The 19,237-nt window shown below is 56.0% G+C and overlaps 7 protein-coding genes across 7 annotated transcripts in view; 2 read left to right on the plus strand and 5 right to left on the minus strand.

Annotated features, from left to right (window-relative positions):
• Nucleotides 1-109: 109 nt before the first annotated feature.
• On the minus strand, nucleotides 110-3,141 carry CHGG_10230 (uncharacterized protein; the record flags this gene model as incomplete). Its single annotated transcript, XM_001228156.1, has 8 exons — nucleotides 110-116; nucleotides 195-395; nucleotides 697-781; nucleotides 849-882; nucleotides 1,034-1,497; nucleotides 1,878-2,640; nucleotides 2,698-2,882; nucleotides 3,000-3,141. The coding sequence occupies 8 exons, from the start codon at nucleotides 3,139-3,141 to the stop codon at nucleotides 110-112; spliced, it is 1,881 nt and encodes a 626-aa protein (XP_001228157.1).
• A 1,849-nt stretch (nucleotides 3,142-4,990) lies between these two features.
• CHGG_10231 (uncharacterized protein) lies at nucleotides 4,991-8,035 on the plus strand (the record flags this gene model as incomplete). Its single annotated transcript, XM_001228157.1, has 2 exons — nucleotides 4,991-7,424; nucleotides 7,476-8,035. The coding sequence occupies 2 exons, from the start codon at nucleotides 4,991-4,993 to the stop codon at nucleotides 8,033-8,035; spliced, it is 2,994 nt and encodes a 997-aa protein (XP_001228158.1).
• Nucleotides 8,036-9,037: 1,002 nt separating this feature from the next.
• CHGG_10232 (uncharacterized protein) lies at nucleotides 9,038-9,860 on the plus strand (the record flags this gene model as incomplete). The annotated part of the gene is made up of 2 exons (XM_001228158.1): nucleotides 9,038-9,151; nucleotides 9,228-9,860. The coding sequence occupies 2 exons, from the start codon at nucleotides 9,038-9,040 to the stop codon at nucleotides 9,858-9,860; spliced, it is 747 nt and encodes a 248-aa protein (XP_001228159.1).
• A 449-nt stretch (nucleotides 9,861-10,309) lies between these two features.
• Nucleotides 10,310-10,963, minus strand: CHGG_10233 (uncharacterized protein; the record flags this gene model as incomplete). Its single annotated transcript, XM_001228159.1, has 4 exons — nucleotides 10,310-10,450; nucleotides 10,511-10,559; nucleotides 10,615-10,688; nucleotides 10,766-10,963. 4 exons carry the CDS (start codon nucleotides 10,961-10,963, stop codon nucleotides 10,310-10,312), a joined length of 462 nt encoding a protein of 153 aa, XP_001228160.1.
• A 1,247-nt stretch (nucleotides 10,964-12,210) lies between these two features.
• On the minus strand, nucleotides 12,211-14,118 carry CHGG_10234 (heat shock protein 60, mitochondrial precursor; the record flags this gene model as incomplete). The annotated part of the gene is made up of 3 exons (XM_001228160.1): nucleotides 12,211-13,724; nucleotides 13,777-13,918; nucleotides 14,029-14,118. The coding sequence occupies 3 exons, from the start codon at nucleotides 14,116-14,118 to the stop codon at nucleotides 12,211-12,213; spliced, it is 1,746 nt and encodes a 581-aa protein (XP_001228161.1).
• A 914-nt stretch (nucleotides 14,119-15,032) lies between these two features.
• On the minus strand, nucleotides 15,033-17,145 carry CHGG_10235 (uncharacterized protein; the record flags this gene model as incomplete). The annotated part of the gene is made up of 3 exons (XM_001228161.1): nucleotides 15,033-15,911; nucleotides 15,983-16,686; nucleotides 16,797-17,145. The coding sequence occupies 3 exons, from the start codon at nucleotides 17,143-17,145 to the stop codon at nucleotides 15,033-15,035; spliced, it is 1,932 nt and encodes a 643-aa protein (XP_001228162.1).
• Nucleotides 17,146-18,204: 1,059 nt separating this feature from the next.
• CHGG_10236 (uncharacterized protein) overlaps nucleotides 18,205-19,237 on the minus strand; it is a gene marked incomplete at both ends in the record, with an annotated part of 2,412 nt that continues 1,379 nt past the window's right edge. Inside the window, 2 exons of the mRNA XM_001228162.1 lie at nucleotides 18,205-18,282; nucleotides 18,619-19,174. Coding sequence (XP_001228163.1) covers nucleotides 18,205-18,282; nucleotides 18,619-19,174 — 634 coding nt within the window. The remainder of the gene's footprint in view (nucleotides 18,283-18,618; nucleotides 19,175-19,237) is intronic.

Below are 19,237 nucleotides of genomic sequence, written 5' to 3' on the forward strand. Positions count from 1 at the left end.
CGAATCCCCGGTGTTGTATGTTTTTGGTGTTTTGGTTTTTTTGTACTCCTAGCCGAGGCATTGCGAGAGATTTGGGATAGGCACCGACTATCTTTTTTGCGAATCATGGTCAAGGACTGAGTGAAATACAGGTTTTGCCTAGAGCTCACATGTATTTTCCCTAACCAAGGTCTGTAATCCTGTACACCACTTACAACTTAACGTCTGATTCAGTTTCGCTGTCCTCGGCCGCCGGCGGGTTACGGAACCTGGTTTCGCCCATTGGTTGGTTGGCCATCCAGCGGATCATGTGGTATGCATCGACGGTTGGTTCGTCGCTTCGGAAGTTGAGGAGGCGAGACTGTCGCAGCACGAGAGATCGACCGTCAAAGTGGAATTGTGTCACACGGCCGAATCTGTCATGCTGGAAAGAGAAGACGATGACCTACACGCCATTCGATTGGGGGTTAGCGGCTGAATCTCGTAGGCAAGAGACTTGATGGTAGGCAGTAGGGAGGGAATCGAAGGGCAGTGCCTACGGGCAGGGCGTGGTGGTGGCAGAAGTTACCGCGGCGGAATTGGAGCTTGAGCAAGGCAACGGCAGCCACAATCTCGCTACGCAGGACTTCCCCTTCCTGAGATTCGACCGAGTCCAGAACTGTGCCTCCAAGGTGTGGTATTTGGGTGGCATCATCTTCGATCAAACGCCATGCTTACTTGGAATGAGTAGGCTTGTGGAGGGTTCCCAACTCGGGCACCAGGGGGGGAGTGCCCTGGAAGGTTACCCGAGATGCGATACTGACTAGCGGGGAGTGGACATCGATCAGCATGAGATGATCTTTCTCGATCAATTTAGCCCGACAACTCACGGCCAAAACTCCCATTCTGAGCCCTCCCAAACGCCTAGATTGGGAGAAGTGTTCCATGGGTCTTCCTCGTAATATATGCCGGTGGCAGCAATAAACCAATCCAACCTGCGTTGTGCATCTGCCTCTGCATAGCATAGCGGGTGCCTCTCCTCCAGGTCCAAAGGACCCAGCAAGGGTTCACACACGTCGTTACCGAAGGATCCGCGCCGGCATCTTTTGGGCCAGACGTGATGGTAAAGTTCTTCTTCGTGGTCGGCAATGAAGTCTGTAGTCTTCTGCCGCGCCTGGTCAATCGTAAAACGAGGGCGAAAAAAGCGACGTCCAAAATCCACTGTCTGTTCCTCGATGTCGAGAGATTCTGCCCTTCGTATGTTGAGTGTCGCAAGCTGCTCATCCCCTAAGATGCAGACATCATCATCAAGCTCCTGGATTTTGTCAAGCACGCCATTGAGGTACTCGATGTACTTCTGCCTGAACTGCGTCGTCTTGCTGTCGACATCTATCGTGGCAAATTTCTGGTTTCGTGGGCGTCGCGGCAAAAGTATCAGGGGCTGTAGGTCTTGGTAACTCTCCAACTTAAGCGCGCCAGAACTCGCTGGACTTGTTGATGTTGCCACAGCAACCCTAAACAAACGACGTTGCCAACGGTCTGGAAAGCGGAGTGGTAAAAGTCACCATGGATTATGGGTTTTCCATTACTTCCAGCTACCATACTCGACTGCCGAGTAGCTAGGTAGGTATTGCTTTATATGTCTTGCGCGGCCTCGGTGCCGATTGCATATGAGTGGTTGGAGTTGCGCCTGATCAAATCGAGCGAGCGAGGCCAGAAACCTTGACGGCAGCACACATCATCTCGGTACAGGGGCAGAAGGCCGACCCCTCCTTGATCCAGAGACCCATTGAACTATCTTTCTGCGAATCATGCTTAGTTAACTGAAATATGGGTTTGTTAAAGTTCAGACATGTCTTCCTACCCAAGGTCCATAATCCTGTACGTCGCTCACAGCTCATCGTCTGATTCCGTCTCACTGTCCTCGGCCGGTGGCGGCGTAGCAGCCTTGGCCTTCCTGACCGGTCTCCTTGGGGGGTGTATAACGACTCCCTTCCCTTTCCCTGCCGCCTTGTTGGTTGCTGCTGCGCCGGGCCCAGCCGCCGGCTTTTGTTGCTGGCGAGGCTTGGGCGGCGGGGACTCTTCCTCGTCCGCTTCGCTCCCGGTTTCCGTTGCTTCGCCATCGGTAGTGTCACGGTCCTCAGACTCCGGGCTCTCCTTGACGGCCTGCCGTGGTGATGGCTCCTCGGAATCGATGTCCATCTTTTCAGCGGCGGCGCTGGCCGTCACCTTTTCGAAACCGTCGTCCGAGTCCGAAGACGATCCCCCGCCAGAGGCGTTTTCAAGCGCCTTGCGCTTTGCACGCCGGGACTCAGCGGGTTTGCGGTCTCCTGTAATGTGGGTACGCATAGATTGAGAGGCGCGTACTGCTTCAAGCTTTGACGGGTCGACCTGGGCAGTGCTGAGAAGACGTTGTTGTTCGCGAATCTTGACCTTCTTCTCGTTAAGCAGTCCGCAAAACTTCTCCAGCATCTCAGTCTCCCTAGTTTTCTTGGACTCGGTGAGCTCCTCCAGCTGATTCCTCAGCTCGCTGATGCGGGCTTCGAGATCGGTTACTTTAGCCTTTTCAGCGATTGCTGTCTCGTGGAATTTCTCCCTTTGCATCGCCGCACCACTGCACCAGTCAAACAGTTGAATGGCTTCATCTTCCTTGTGGTTAAGAGTCAGAGAACCAAGACGTTGCTAAAAAGGGGGGGATTGTTAGCTCCGCAACCGACATCTAGGGCGTAGAAGGCTCACATTGATGCCAGCAACCCGCCGCCTGATGGTGATCGTAATTGACTTGCCCACATTGGCCTCCGCACCGGCTTCGATCCCTTCAATTGGCTCAGCCCCGAGAAGGAGAGCCTTCAGGATGCTCTCCCACTCCTCCGACGTACAGGCGCTGCTACCAGCCCTCAGCTCACCAATCCGGTCGTGCCTTACTGCGGTGCATGATCAGCTTAAGTAAACGGCCAAGGCAGCGGCTTAATGCATAGACTGCATGGGATCTGCTGACCCAGAAGCTACGCTAGACTGGACAGAGGGGAACAGGAACTCACACTTGACCACATAGGGTTCCTCGCCCTCGGTGGCGACAAACTTGATGTTCAGTGGCTTGGATCCCGACGGTGTCACCTCACCCAGTACAAACGCACCCTCTTCGTCCGTCCGAGGGACGCGTATGATGTGGGAGGACACCATGATCTTGCCTTGGTGGATGGATCGGGTCCCGCAGCCGGGACGGGACGGAGATTGGTGGTCCGGCGGAGCAGACGGTTCCGTCGATTGCAGCCTTGGTTGACGGAAGCGGCGCCGCTGGTGTGAAACAGGCCGTGAGATTGAAGGAAGGCGTATCAATGCTCCGAAATGATCAACCTTCGATTCGTTCCACAGCTTCAATTCTCGTAGAACGGTGCCGAACGGGAGGCTTGGTGGGGGAGGGGATCAACTCCAGAATGTGGAGGTGCGGGCGCTTAGAAGAGCCTTGTTTAAACGCCAATGCAAAGCTTCTATCTCGTTTCATCCGTTCTTGTCCGGGGTTAGTTACCTATTTATGAAGTAGAGATGGCGGAAGTCTGAGTTTTATGGAAGGTGGGAAAATCGGGATGTGTTATTGAGCTCAGACCTGCAAGCCGCAGGCAGCAAGTGGGCTCAACTTTAGGCAACCTCAGCTCTCAAAAAAGAAGACACGGAACATGCAGTAACCATTGTTATTTTCTCAATTTTTAAACTTTCAGCAATGGTTGCAGGTATCAATACGCTATGGAAAGGACACTTTCGTCCGGCCGGACGAAAATGACTGGTTTTTGTATGAGCCGAGAAGTTGGCCCATCTCCAATCGTGGCGCCGCCGTGGTCCGACGATGTGATTGCGCTCGACAGATATACGAGTACTGACGTCGTGATCTACATGTGACACTGGGCCTGCTTCGATGCTGTTAGCTGCGAGATTCTGTCGCTCCATCCAGGCGGGAGGAGGCTTGGATATAGCGATAGGCTCAACTCGTCTGAATAGCCATGAAGTATTGTTCATGCTAAGGCTGCTCGGTGTTAGGGAACCTGCCAAGGCGGGGAGGGGTCGCGTCCGGTTTTCGCGTCATAAACGCGATGCCCACCCATCAGGGCTGGACGAACCAGGTGGCTACAATGGCCAGGGACTGAGGCGACGCTGCACGAGCCAACTCTTGGGGTCATGGGGTGTTTGCATCCACGAAAGATATGGTACCTGCATGGAATCGTTCCCCAGGAAACACGCGTGAAAACAATGATTGCAGGGTTTAAGCAAACACCTTTTTTTTCCAGTCTGAGTCAACTTTCATGTGTCAAATAATTACCATCGGTGGAGGCTTGCCAGAGAACCGGAACCGTGCCTGTCTCACCACTGTGTGCGAATATTCTGGGGAGAGTGGGGTCCTGGGGAAGCCGGCTTCGTTACCTGGCCCGCCCAATAGTGGCTCCACCCTTGTCTCTCGGGTGCTTGGGTGCTTGGCCCTTCGCCTGCTCTCTGCATCCCTCTCCCGACTTTTCCAGCCACAGACCTCGATTTGACCAGTCCCGCCATTTCAATTTCGCAAAGCCAGCATCGCCCTCCTTCAGGACACACGACACCACCTCAGATATTACCACATCCTTCCAATTATCCTTCTTGTCGTCCCCTGAAGGACTTCGATACTTGGAGCTTGCGAAATCCGATTCATCCCGACCTCGACGCAGAATTATCCGCACGCACGGCACCCCTCAACTCCGCACGTTCACCCATCCCATCGACCCGAAATCGCATAATTGGGCAAAACTCGAACTTGCGTTGAATCGCGCCTGTGGACCACACAACTCCAGCCCAACCTTTGCGCTCTCCGACTCGAATCGAATTGATCACTCAACTGTTAGCGATTGGTGGCCAAAGGCTCAGTGTTGTCGACTATGAATCCTCATCACTGACTACCACGCCCCGCGCTACACGTTGCAGTGTGTTCTGATGCACTCGCTGCGACCAAGGAGCCGCCATTTTATCAATCTCGTATTCAGCCCGCATTTTTCTTGCAGCATCGACCATGGACTCCTCGACATTGCGCCTGAAGGCACGGCCGCCCGTGGAGGACCCGATAGAAAATTGGGACGATGAAGACTTTCTTATTGATGGGGAGGATATCGCCTTTCCTTCCATTTCGAACTCGGTCAACATTTCATCCAACCGCCGCGATTCGGCATCCTCGTTCCGATCCGACTTTGAATCCGTGCACGGGGAGGAGGAGAAGCAGGTTCATTTGCCGGACAATGACGAGAAATCGACCCTCGATGCGATCGCTGCGGCCGCAAAGGCCGGCATCCCGCTCCCTAAGAACGTCCCGCCCTCGGCTCTCATGGGAGGCACGATCAAGCGGCTTGGCGGCAGGAAGATCAAGAAGATAATTCAAGAGGACTGGGTGGATGACCTTGAGTTTCCCGATGCCGGACAGGTCTTGCAAATTAAATCTCGGGACAACGCTCACTTTCCGGAAGTCCTACGCCAGGTCAGCAACTCGAACCAACCGAGCCCATTAAAGCCGCCAAGAGAGTTCACCATAGCGACGCAGGAGGAGCCAAAGGACACGAAATCAATTTCATCAAGTTTTATTGACCTGGAAAAGTTTCGAGACGCTGATGATGACGACGACGACTTTTTCGGAGATGGTGGCGACACCATCAAGGTGTCCAAGAGACGTGAGGCGCCGAAGCCTCTTTCCTTAATCACACCCCCGACTCCTCAGAAACCCACCGGCGGAGCCTTCGGTGGCGATGACGACTTCGAGGATGATTTCGAACTTCCGGCGGATGGAAAGCTGAAGCTTTCGTCCAAGAGGGAAATACCAAAAACCCCGACCCTCACTAACATCCTAGAAGACCTCGACTGGGCCGAAGGCAGCCTTGGAACGAGATTCGGCGGTACTCGACGAGATGCCCAGTCCACTCGCAGCTCGTCTGTCTCCGCCTTCAGTCCCAGTATCGCGAGCTCGATCATGGAGAGCGAGGACGAGGCATTTGATGGCTTGATCATTCCGAACGGGCCACTTGATTTCGGAGAGCGCCTGAAACGCCGTCGCAAGAGCCGTTCTCCAGCACGGATTCCGGAAGAAACCATCCAGGAGGAGCCCGCCAGGGAGGAGCCTACTAAACGGAGATCGGAAAAGGATGACAAGGAAGACTTCCTAACCGGCCTCGATATCGGCGATGGGGAAGTTTTCGACTCGAGGAAGTTGACGCTCAACCGCAACATTCAGGTCAAAGCCACCAGGCCCACCAGCCCTTCACGACCCAAGGCATCGGTTGCGCTCAAGTTTACGAACAAGCCCGTCACTGCATCCCGACTCCCGCGGCCTATGGGGCCGATGGTCAACCACGAGCGGTCGCATACACAATCTTCGCTAGAACCTGTTTCTGAGAGCGGCGGCCCAATCCAGCGCGCCCACTCGAGGCGCTCTTTGCACTCAGCACAATCCTCGGTGACCAGCCTCGGCAGTGCTACGACCCCATCGACACCTTCGTCTGCGCAAACCATAACACCTACAACGCCGCGAAGGAGGGAACTTGGCCAAAGGACATCGCAGGTGTCGCTGAGGACCGAACCAACCACCACAAATGCGCAACTGCTCCGCCTGAAGCGGTCGTTGCCCGCGATGCGCGCGACCCAGTCCCCGGCGAGGCCCCCACCCACTCGCGGATACGAGCGACCTCCCTCTCGAACTGAACAAGCAAGCCGAGGTCCGCCCACGTTGCGGCCTAAAACTCCTGTTGAGCGCATGCGGACCTCTGAAAGCGCCGCTGCCTTGGCCCGCAAGGCCCCTGTGCCGTTCTTGCCCGCCGGCGCATCAGCAATCCAGTCATACAATGTCAACGCCAAGACCCGATCGTTTCGTCGTCATGATTCAGAGACAAGCATCGAGTATCGACCCAACTCCAGGGCGGTTTCTCGATCGACGATACGGTCGCCTAGTCCGCGTCTATACCGTTCGGCCGAGAAAGCTACGCCAGAGGGCGCCTGGGGGAGGCTCAGCATGCCCAGACGGGTGCGAAACTTTGGTGACGGTCATGAGCTGGATGCTTTTGATGATTTGCCTACCTCGACCAACGCAGAATCCAAGTTCCTGAAGCAGCCACTCAGCGCCAAGTCGCAAACAAAGATGAGAGGATACCAAAGCATTCTACCCGACCGTACTGTCACCCCATCCCCTCGCGCTCCCTACTCTTCCCGCGTCGATAACGTGCCGAGTTTTGCTCGCGATACTGCCGCAAGCCGGAACGCACGGGAGGCGAGTCTCGCACAGCGCAACCCAGCGGGCATGATTGCGCCGCTCACCACTCAGCGGATTGCCCAGCTCTCGGTCAAGAATAATTATAATGCCCAGCCGCAGTTCGGGCTACCCGCAGCCAAGGGCAGGAAATTGCGGCGCTCACCGCAATCCAAGCCGCATCTGATATCGAATCTCAATCCGCCAAAAGACCCAAAGAGTCCGTTTTTCCTTCCACCCCTTATAACGTAGCACTGCTGACACATTGTAGTGGTCAAGGGAATGTGGTATAACCCGGAGACTTTCCAATGGGAGGGCAATGACAACGCGCTTAGTGCGTTTGAGATCCCAAACTCTTCTCCCTCTATCACCTCGGTACCCCAGCCAATTGTCCGCGAGCGGGAGACTGCCACGCCGCGTCCGGCCCTGATTACCAACATCGGCGCCACCAAAGGCGTGCAGGTCGTCGGCGGCATGGTCTTTGACCCGCAAAATATGTGCTGGCTGAAGCTAGCCCCACAGAGCAAATCAGAAAAGAGCGACACGCTCGACGGGTTTAACGCCTTCGACGATGACGAGGACGTGTTTAGAGATATTCCCGACCTTGAGGAGCGCACCATGGCGTCCAGCGACGGCGGTAACCCGCGTGTCAGCGACATCAATCACGAGTGGCCGGTAGGCGAGGAGTTTGACGTCGGGCCCGAGTTTGTGCGCCGACAACGCGAAGAAGAAGACCGGTGGAGAAAGAAGTGCCATCTCTGGATCAATAACCAGGGTGACCGCGGCGACGCCTGGAAGTGGGCCATTCGCGACATTGTCAGCGATAACTAAGGCGCCAGTGGCCCTAGAAGGATAGATTGGGGCATTGCACACCAAGGGCGCCAAACTACCATCGGAAAGTGAGAGGCATCACATCACGACTTGGAGTTTCGACAGCAACATCACGACGTCCATGTATTACGACTCGGAACGGACTGGCTTGCATGGCCGGACCTACATACATACGGTGTTTTATTATTGTCGGTTGCCTGACCTGAACAAGGACTTTGGGATTTTCCCAGTGGCCTGCAGAATCAGAGCACCAGGAACGGTTCGGGTTTTTTTTTCTATCTGGCCGCCTTGCCGCGACCACAGCAGCACGACAAGCAAGGCATGGCCGAGGACTCGGCAGGAATGAGACATGATGAATGACGACTTAGACGATAGATGAGTAACGACAGATAGATAGGTCATGGTAGTCCTGACCATGCTCGGCTTCCGAATAGCTTGCTTAATCTAATATGCTTCTGTTCTCCTCTCCACTTCTCCATCATCGACTGTGCTCTCCGTTGCTATTAGTTACTTGGCGAGCGATGGAGGTTACATGTGGGCATTTATCTCAGACTATGGATTGCTTGGTGGGAGCTGGTTGGGACAGGACCTGGGACCTCTCCACGCTCAGGTCATAGCATACGAAGGCATTCGGAGATGCTGTCAGCCAACATCAAATCGAACATGGAGGCGCAAATTCCGCCTGAATGGATTAAAAATTTTAGGAATAGAACACAATTAATTATTTGATACAAAAAAAAATGAGGTAGGACTCCCAAGTTCGTATCCAATACAATACAGTTTGTTGAGGTGTGCAGGATCGAGGCTGGTGTTTCTCGCTCCTCATGCTGAGATAAGATAAGCCCACCCCACCCCCACCACGACGACACCGAGCGAGTCCCGCCTCACCTCCAACTTCGCATCACGACCAAGCTGAGGGCCAACTTCGAAGCTGTCTTTCCTTCTTCCACCAACCCCACCTTAAAGCTACACCACAAAAAGCGAAATAAATCAACCGTAAAAATGGCAACCGAACTACTCTTCGCCAAAACCTTCCTCTCCCACCTCGACGGCCGGCCCGCCAAGATCTCGCCCGACCACATCGAAGACCCGCGCAGCTACCCAAGCCACTCACCCGTTCGTCCCCCCTTCTCCCCCTCCAACAATCACTACCTACCCAGCCAAACCCCCAAAACTAACCTCTCATCCACAGTACACCCTCCCACGCCACCCCTCCCAAAAACCCTTCTCCAAACCCCCACCCACCACCACCACCGGCACCACCACCACCACCTCCGAAAATGCCCCAACCACAAAACGCAACCCCGGCGCCGCCCCCGCCACCTCCGTCACCCTGCGCTCCGCGCGCAACCCGCCCTTCGAACTCGTCCTCCCCGCCGTGGCGCTCACCACCTCCCTCGCCGAGATCAAAGAGCAGCTGGCGGCCGAGACAGGGATCCCGCTGGACAAGATCAAGCTGCTGGCGGGGAAGAAGCCGGTTGGGGATAGCAAGGTGCTGAAGGAGCTCGTTTCTTCTTCTGAGGGGGCTGGGGCTGGGGGGGTGGAGTTGGGGGTGATGGTTTTGGGGGGAGGGGCGGTGTTTTTTAAGGGGTTGGGGGGAAAGGAGGGGGGGAAGGAGGAGAGAGGGGTGGGTGGTGAAGGGGGTGGGGAGGTGACGGCGGCGGCGGCGGCGCCGGTTGCGCAGGGGTTGAGTGGGGAGGGGGTGTTGAAGACGGAGGTGTTTTGGGAGGATTTGAAGGGTTTTTTGCAGCAGAGGGTGCGGGATGAGGGGGTTGCGGGTGATGCTTTGGGGGTGTTTAGGGGTGCGTGGGAGGGCAGGGCATAGAGCGCAGTGATGATGATGATGATGTGTGGGTTGGAGAGGTTAGGGGATGTCAGGAAGGTGGTGTTTATACGAGCCGCCTCGGCGGTGTATTCATTGCTATCAGCTCCCACATGTGGCTTCCCTCACTCCCCAATATTTCCGTTCCCCTCCACATAGGGGCGATACGATACGTCAGACCAATGCACAAACATTCCTCAGCCAGGGCGGGCGCACCCTCTGCCAATCGCTTTTTGCCGTCGTGAACATCGACTCTCTTTTCTCCTTGATCAGCGGAAACATGTCATGTCTTTGCTTTCGCAGTACATCGCACGCAAGAACGCAAGCAACACAGGCCACACACACTGCCCAAAAGAGGAGAAGTGCGCCGTAATTACCGGAACAACGCTCGCCCGACCAAGCCAAACTAGAGAATGAGACACCAGGACCCAAAAAGACCATGCTCCCCGTTTTTAGGCGGCGGTGCCTTTGCTGACCGTCTTCAGCACCGAGTCCCACTCGATGTCGTCGGTGTCGTTGGCCTGGATCTCAACGGCGATACCATTCAGGGCGCGCTTCAGCGCCTCCTTGGAGGAGGCGTAGATCATCTTGGGCTGGTACAAAGTGTCAGCGATGGTTTAGACGTATAAAGGATGCGATAGGGGCTGACGGACCTGGATACCGGCGTCATCCGGCGACCAGGCGATGAAGGTGATCTTGTTCCTGCCGGTCTGTCAGTCTTGACACTCGGGGGCGTTGCTTGTTCGGGTAGACCTACCGCTTGCCCTCCCCAGACGCGAGCTCGTACTCGACGTCGTAGACGGCGTAACGGGGACCCTTGCACACAGTGCCCTGGAAGCCAAGTCGGCCACTGTGTCAGCCTGGCGGCAAATAATACAACTTTCTAGCGGCCGCCCGGGGCTACATACAGACTTGGTCTTGGACTGGGCCTTGACGAGCTTTTCGCGGAAGTCGTCGTACTCAGGGGCGTCATCGCTAGTGCTCTCGACAACGATCTCCTTGAAGTCGTCGGACAGCTTGAAGATGATGTACTTGTACTTCTTGTTGAGCTTGAGACTGTTGTAGGCCTCTATGCATTCTTGGTTGACGGTCGCTCTGGAAGTCATGGGTTAGTTCGAGCTGTGCAGGTCTGCCTCTAGCAACAGCCAGCCATCCGTCCCGCCTTGGTGTTTGTTATAGGGGCTAATGGATGCGATGTTCGCTATGGGGACTAATGGATGCGGCGTTCGGGGCGCGGTGACTAAAGAAGAACAGAGCCGTTGGTGTGGAGAGTCGGGACTACTAACCCGGATTGAGACTGCGCAAAGCACCAGGTCAGCATGCCCAAGCCACCGAGAAGGAGAAAGGCGGGGTGATAATCATTACCATGATGTGAGATGTTGAGGCGCGAGCCTTGTATCGTCCAAGCACGGGAATAAAGTGTGTGAATTGAGAACGGCAAACTGTGTTCAATAGTGGTGGTGGTTAGCGAAAGTCGGTCGCAAGACACGGGGATGTTATGTTGTGGGCGGGCCTGGGGTTTGCGACGCCAGGCAGGAGCGAAAAGAGGGGTTAAATAACAAGAGCTCGGTGAGCACAGCCTGGCTTGCGAGTGCACTTACGACAAGGGATATTATTGGCGTTCTGGACCAGACAGCCAGAAAGAGTCTTTGCAAGTGGAATGGAATTCACCCGCTAAAAAGGGGAAATGAGAAGCAAGGTAGGTAAGTGCGAGTACAACGATGCAGTGGAGGTGAGCCAGCGATAATGAAACGGATGGAGGGGGGGCCTGAAAAACAACACCAGCTCCATTTGGTGGGGTCGTTGTCGGCGGTGACGGCGGGCTGCCAAGCTTACGTGATTTCGGCGCGGGGTGGCCCACACTAAAGGCAGGCAGCTCAGGGATGCAGGCCCCTTGTTCACAGCCATTTTCTGTCCCACCCACAAAGCAACCCCCATCGTTGGGTTTCCAGGGTTTCGCAGTCAGGTTGCAACTGATAGGAAAGTTGGAGGGTTAACAAAGGTCCATGGGGTATGAAGAGACTCGTCATCTCCTTAATTCAGATCAGGCCACGATATTTCTGCCTGGGTAATGCACCACCCACCATCTCAACAACCATGTCCGGATCACCAGGCTTCATCATGCAGTCAATTAGAATCAGGGTTCGTTCTTCTCTCCTTTGCTCTATCTACCCCAGTGTGATTGTAATATACAGGGCCACCCACTGCCGGAACATGCGGCTATGAACACAAGAGGAAGCGTAGAGAGGAGATGACATGGCTCATTGTACAATCCGAAAACACCAAAGATGCCCCCAACCGAGTCGCCGTAAATCAAGACCAGAACCGTCGCACATATACACGCTACAATATTTTACATCATGCCGCCCATACCGCCCATGCCACCCATGCCACCGGGCATGCCGCCACCGCCGATGGGCTTGTCATCAGCAGCCTCGACGATGGCCACCTCGGTGGTGCCGAGGAGCGAGGCGACACCGCTGGCGTCGATCAGGCCAGTCCGGACGACCTTGAGGGGGTCAAGAATACCGGCCTCGATCATGTCGACGTATTCGCCCTTGGCGCTGTTAAAGCCCTTGTTGAAATCGCCGGCATACTCATCGCTGAGCTTGCCAATGACCACAGAGCCCTCGAGGCCGGCGTTCTCGACAATGGTCCGCGCCGGGCGGGTGATGGCGTTCTTGACGATGCTAACGCCAAGCTGTTGGTCGAAGTTGGCAGGCTTCAGGTCGTTGAGAGCGTTGCATGAGGCCTTGATGAGCGCAGTGCCACCACCGGGGAGGATACCCTCCTCCACGGCGGCACGGGTGGCGTTGAGGGCATCAACGAAGCGGTCCTTCTTCTCGCCCACCTCAACCTCGGAGGAGCCGCCGACCTTGATGACGGCAACACCGCCAGAAAGCTTGGCAAGACGCTCCTGGAGCTTCTCCTTCTCGTACTCGGAGGTGGTGGGGTCGGCCATGACGCCGCGGATCTGCTCGCAGCGCTGAGCGATGGCGTCCTTGCTACCCTCGCCGTTGAGGATGATAGTGTCCTCCTTGGTGATGGTGATGGAGCCGGTGCTGCCGAGCATGTCAGGGGTGAGCTTCTCGAGCTTGACGTCCAGCTCGTTGGTGAAGACGGTGCCGTTGGTTAGGACGGCAAGATCGCCAAGGATGGACTTGCGGTTGTCACCGAAACCGGGGGCCTTGACGGCGGCGACCTCGAGCTGGCCACGGAGCTTGTTGAGGATGCAGACGGCAAGGGCCTCACCCTCGAAGTCCTCGGCAATGATGACGAGAGGGCGGCGGAGCTTGTTGGAGATCTCGAGGGCGGGGATGATGTCCACGGCGGCCGAGATCTTCTGCTCCGACATGAGGATCAGAGGCTTCTCAAACTCAACCTTCTGGGCCTTGGCGTCGGTGATAAAGTAGGGGGAGACGAAACCGCGATCGAAGCGCATGCCCTCGGTGACCGAGAGCTCGTCCTGCATGGTCTTGCCCTCCTTGACGGTGATGACACCCTCCTTGCCGACCTTCTCCATGGCGTTGGCGATCAGGGCGCCAATGTGTTCATCGCCGTTGGCGCTGATGGTAGCGACCTGGGCGATCTCGGCGCTGGTGGTGATGTCGCGCTTGTGGGTCTGGAGGTACTCGACGACCGACTCAACAGCGGCCTGGATACCACGGCGGAGATCCATGGGGTTGCAGCCAGCAGCCACGTTCTTGACGGTCTCGGAGAAGATGGCACGGGCGAGCACAGTCGCCGTGGTGGTACCGTCACCGGCAACCTCGTTCGTCTTGGAGGCGACATCGGCCAGAAGCTTAGCACCGAGGTTCTCGAACTTGTCCTTGAGGGAAATGGCCCTCGCGACCGTTACACCATCTGCTACCGTGTTAGTCTGTTGTCATGCTCTGGTTCTATCTCGGGGGTAACGGACCCTTGGTGATCTTGGGCGAGCCGAAGCTTGACTCGATGAGGACGTTGCGACCCTTAGGGCCGAGGGTGGTGGCCACGGCCTTGGCCAGGGTCTCGACACCGTTGAGGAGAGCGGCACGGCCCTCGACACCGAACTTCAGCTCCTGTGAGAAGCAAGTATTAGCATCTACCAACCCATAATTATTCGTGAAACATCATGACCCCGGTGCTTCTAGTAACAAGCACTGGGGCCAGGCCATCTCTCATGACGTACCTTGTGAGCGAAGCGGAGCTGCTGGGTCGACCGGACTCTGGCGGCCCCAAGCGGGGAAGAGACCGAGGCTCTTGTCAACGCACGCTGCATTGTGGCTGGTATATTAAAACGTAGACAAGAAAAATTGAAATTGAAAGAGAAGCTCGGCCGGGTATCACTGTCAACTTCAGGGTCGTGAAAGGGAAGTTGAAGAGAAATAGAGGGGGAAGAAATTCGCTATTGATACCTGCGATCGAGCCGAAAAAAATTCCCCAAGGTTCACCAGCATTGGCTCGAGCTCCCTCGCCGCTAGACTCAAACTGTACTAGCGTCTTTTTGGATTATCGACACAGCAGTTTCTGGAACCATCGGCACTCCACAACCAGTATTCACCAAGGCGAACAAGAGAAAAGTTTGACACTGAAACCGTTGTTCGCAGTCTCTTTATGGGCATTGAGGGTCCTCTTTTGGATCAAGAAGTATGGCAGGCTGGATTCACTCTCCAAACATCCCCAAGACCAGTTCCAAAATTCACAGGACGAGCATCTTGTTCCCCAATCTTGGCAATCCATCAAGGTGGGGGTGATTGATCGGGATTAAATTCGGCTTGCGCCGGCCCGGAAACATGGAGCACCATCAACAACACCGAGGCTTCAACTTTCATTCAGTATAATATCTTCTCCCAGATGAGCTACCACTTACTTTTAGACTTAATTCTCGATCAATCAAGTCCACGTGTCGACCGCCGAGTGCCCGACCAAATAACCCTGCTCAGGGGCGGGGTTCTGCCGAAAGATACCTGTAGATGGTCGGCCAAGGACAGAGTCGATGGAGCGAGATGCAAGGGCCCGGAGCGGATGCTGTGATATGATTCATACTACATCGACATACATTCCCATGCTAACCTCATATAATATAACAAATCAGAACTAAGCCCTTAAAAAGGCTTCAGATCAAACCAAACAACGCCCCCCACCCACCCCGCAAAGGAGCTCACCCCAAACACACACACAAACACCCCGAGCTCACTTCGACTCCTCATACTTCACTTCACCCTCCACCACCACCGATCCACCCCCGTCACTACTAGCCTCCTCCGAATCCTGCTCCCGCTGCCCATCACTCCGAGGGCTTGTCTGCACCTGCGTCGACTCGTCGCCCGGGGACGGCAGACCACCACGTGGGTTGGGGGGCGCAGCGGCCGGGGGCAGCTGTCGACGGCCTCCGCCGGACGGCGCGTTGCGGCCTCTCGCCGTTGGGCGTCGAGGAGTGGGCGGGTTGAAAAGCGCCATTGGGGGGGCGCCGGGGTGGCGGTGCATGCCCTCGTTCTTGTTGTTATTGTTGTTGTAGTGGCCCGGGGGGGTGGGGTGCGGCGGTGGGAGGGGCCGGTTGATGTAGTCGTTGTATTGGGGGGGTTCGTAGAAATTGTGGGTTGGGGGGCCGTGGCCCCGGTGCTGGAGGTCCGGGTTCGGGTTGCCATACCCGTGTTCGCCCCAAGGCGGCGGTTGGTAGGGGAGTTGGGGGAAGTTGGGGCCGTGGGGGCTGGCGGCGGCCGGGTGGGGTGGCATGGGGGGCCAGTATCCGTGCCCATATCCGCCGCCGTGGCGGATGTACTCGGAAAAGGGGCGGTAATGCGGGTCGGGGTTGGGTGGGAGCCTCCCTGCATGTTCAGACGAACCGTAACCCTCGTAGCCTAGTGCAGCCGGAGGGGCAGCAGCACGCCCAGGCGGGATGCGATGTCTGGGTGCCATCTGCTGGGTATCACGGCGAGTAGGGAGAAGGAAATCTTCCTCGGGATGTGGGCGAGGAGGCGGGGGCTGGCGCCAGTGGAAGCCGGTCTCCTGCTCATCCTGCTCGTCCTGCTCCTCTACCGCCGGGGGGTAACCTCGTACATCGCGGATAGCCTGGGAAAGGCGGACGGTTAGTTACTGGTGCAAGTTTTATCCTTCTTCGACAAGAGTGACCAAGAACTCACTTCAGGTTGCCAAAATCCGGGGCCTCGTGCTCGGGGAACCGGCCTGTGAGTTTCCCCATGCCGACGGGCGTGTCTAGGGTTGGCGCGTGGGAAGCGAGAAGCGTCGTTCCTCAGAAACGGGTCGGCGTGCCTGTCGTTTTCGCCAGACTCACCAATGCCGCCCGATGGACTCTCGGGCTGGATGCCCACATGTCGGTTGTCATTCTGGCGATGATGTCGAGGTACAGAGCCAGGGGAACCGCGGGATGGCCTCTGCCTTTTCCTGGGAGCCGCTTGGGCGCGGGATGGGCTCTCCTCCTCTCCCTCTTCCTCTTCTTCTTCCCCTTCGTCACTCACCCGAGCGCCCCTGCGCCCTCCCCTCCGCCGCCGGCCCACGTAGAGGTTCGCGGCGTCCGGCAAACTGACCAACCTATCCTCGAGTGGCTCGCTGAATGTCACCGGGCGGGTTGAGTGGAGATCGTCGGACTCCGGGTCGCGGCGGACATAGCCCCGGATCTCGCGCCTGAAGATGGAGCCAGGGACGGGAGGCACAAGGTGGCCCTCTGCCACGAGCCGCTCACGGGTACGGCCCAGGAATTGCGATATCGCGCTCCCGGAAGAACCGGGGCGGAGCCGGTGGGCAATCCTGTCGTACGGGATCTCGACCCCGGCCTGAACTAGCTCGTACTGCATGTTCAGGAGTAGTTTCTCGGCCATCCGTGGACCTAATGGTGAGGATGTGTTAGTTGTAATCAAAACCCCTGAGCCACATCACTGCCCCTCAGCGACGGCAATGCCAATAAACGTATGCGCGCCGAGAGGGAATCGAACTTACGGCCCCAAGAAATGAGCATACGCCCGGTGGCGCGAATATTCCTCAGTCGCTGATCCTGACTGAGGGGGACATCGGTAAAGTCCCACGCTCTGGCCGCGCGTGAGCTTCCCTGCCGTCGTCTGTTGCTACCAGGGCCGCCACTATTAGCACCACTGGCGGCACCGCTACCGCTCGCCGGAGGGCCGGGCTCCCGACGAGGTGTGGCCGGGGCGGCGGGGTCCGACTCCAACTCGGGAGAGGGCTCGTACGCGCTCGACGAGTCCCCGTCGTGGTCGGGAGAGGGACCGCGGGCGCGAGGGCGGCCTCTTCCTTTACCCTTTCCGCCACTAGTATTCTTCCTTGGAGGCATGGCGGGGAATGGGAATGTTAAACAATTGGGAAACGACAGGGAAAAAAAAAAAAGAAATAAAAAGTTGGTAGGTCGAAACAGAGGGGGAGAGATGAGAACTCCCCGGTCCTGACTCGCTGATTTGAGGTATGTCGATATCCTGCTGTTCAAGAAAGTAGAAGGAAATGTTTGAGAATGGTGTAAATGCTGGGAGAAGTTATTATAGGTGGGAGAGGAGAGCAGAAAGGTAGAAGTGAAATATTGTTTGGAAATTCACTAGGAAAACTACATTTCAATAAGTTGTGCGTATGATCTTGGTGTGTAAACCCAAACATGACACCAGATGGAAGATAAAACAGCGCTAGTATTCACAACCAAGGTATGTTACATAGCATTCCAAGAAGCGCGTTGAAAGACTAAATGAAACACCCACTTCACAAACTCGAGCCTTTCTCGGTGTAAAAATGACGGAAAAGGGACCCAACAACCTTCGATACCCGCGGGTCCTCCGGCTTTCTCTGGCCCCGGGGTTGTTGACTTGCAATTAGATTTTGAAGTTGGCTACTCCATGCTGTAAGACAACTCTTCCTAGAACCGTCACGTCTTATACCTACCTAAATACCTCTTCCTGCTAGACTGAATTAGTGACACACATCAAAGTAGGAGATCTATGTCATGACTATCGCTATCTTCGAATCATCGGTTTTCTTGAGTAAATCAAGATTCGGCTACGTTACCACTCAGCATGCCCTGGGTCGGCAGTGGGATTCTTGGGGGCTGCGGCTGGGAAAGTCGATGGCTGTTTATGATAGCGTCAGTACCCTGGAGACTCATACGCCGGACAATAACCCAAGTAAACGGCTCTTAAATATGAGTTGGGCCACGGCCTGGAGATTGAGTCGCAAAGGGTCAACAGCACTCAGGCATTTTTGCGGAGAGGGAAAGCACGGCACGCATCACGGCATCAGAAGCAGAGACAAGAAGCGGTCGAGAAATGCCCATTTTCAATAACGAAAGCAACCTCCTCCTAATCAGCACGCCGTTGCCAACCCAAGCAAAGACCCTCCCAAAGCCAAACTCTCACGGTAGCAAAGTAAACGGACCACCATCCAATTCACCCAGGCAAAGGTATGTATCTTCCCTCCAGTTCATGCTGAGCTGGAACAGGGTTAGTTAGTACAATTCTCAAAAGAAAAGTTGGACTTTGGGCTCCTGGAAATGATATACCTTCATTGCAAAAGATGGTGTCTCCCGCAAGAAAACTCAGAAGGCGGTGCCGAGATGTGAGAGATGTTCCTGTTCCCAAAACTGTGCGATGAGGGCGTCACATCGCTGCCGGCCGCGCCAAGGAAAAAGTTACTCCGAGATGTAATCATCATCTGTGGGGGAAATCTGAGGTCAGCATCGCGGCAATAGACAGCGTGGTGGTGATTTGTGATGGGAGTGGTCATATCCAAAATTGAGTGGTGTCGGGAGCCGTCTGTGACCGAGGACATGACCGCGGGAGTGAGCAACTGGGGCCTGTTTTGGGCCTAGTGATGGCGAAGCAACGGAGTCATCGCCGACAACAAGACAGTCATCATTGTTGTCGCCCTCTGCTGCTCCCCCAGATGCTCTCCCGGACCGGTGACCAGCCGGATCCTGTTGCCTCGGCGACGTCTCGGGCTCATCACTCTTGCTGACGCCCCCGACACGAAAGTATGTAGCAGTTGCAGCAGAGTGGTTGCTGCCAGTAGTGATAATGGTGATGGTGTTGGTGGTAAACGAACCGTACTCGTCCTTGACCTTGACATCGTCATCGGACTCCTCTTTCTTGACGCCACGCTCCTTCTTCACACCGCGCTCCTTCTTGGTGGGGGTCTCCTCCTCGTCCTCCTCCTTCTTGGCAACGCCGACACGCTTGCGCTTCTTGGAAGCGGGAGTCTGCGGGTCAGCGCCGCTATCCTCACCAGCGGTCGACGCGCCGGCAGCAGCGGCAGCGGCAGCGGCTCTCCGTGGGGCAGCCAGGTTGATGCCGTGAGCTTTCAGGAGTCTCTCGTAGCGTTTGGCTCTGGTGTGTGGTATGATTGTTGATGGTTAGCGATGGAACTTTGAGCGACTGTCGGATTGTACT

Source organism: Chaetomium globosum, genomic scaffold, assembly GCF_000143365.1.
Source record: "Chaetomium globosum CBS 148.51 scaffold_7 genomic scaffold, whole genome shotgun sequence".
In the NCBI taxonomy this organism is placed as follows: Eukaryota; Fungi; Ascomycota; class Sordariomycetes; order Sordariales; family Chaetomiaceae; genus Chaetomium; species Chaetomium globosum.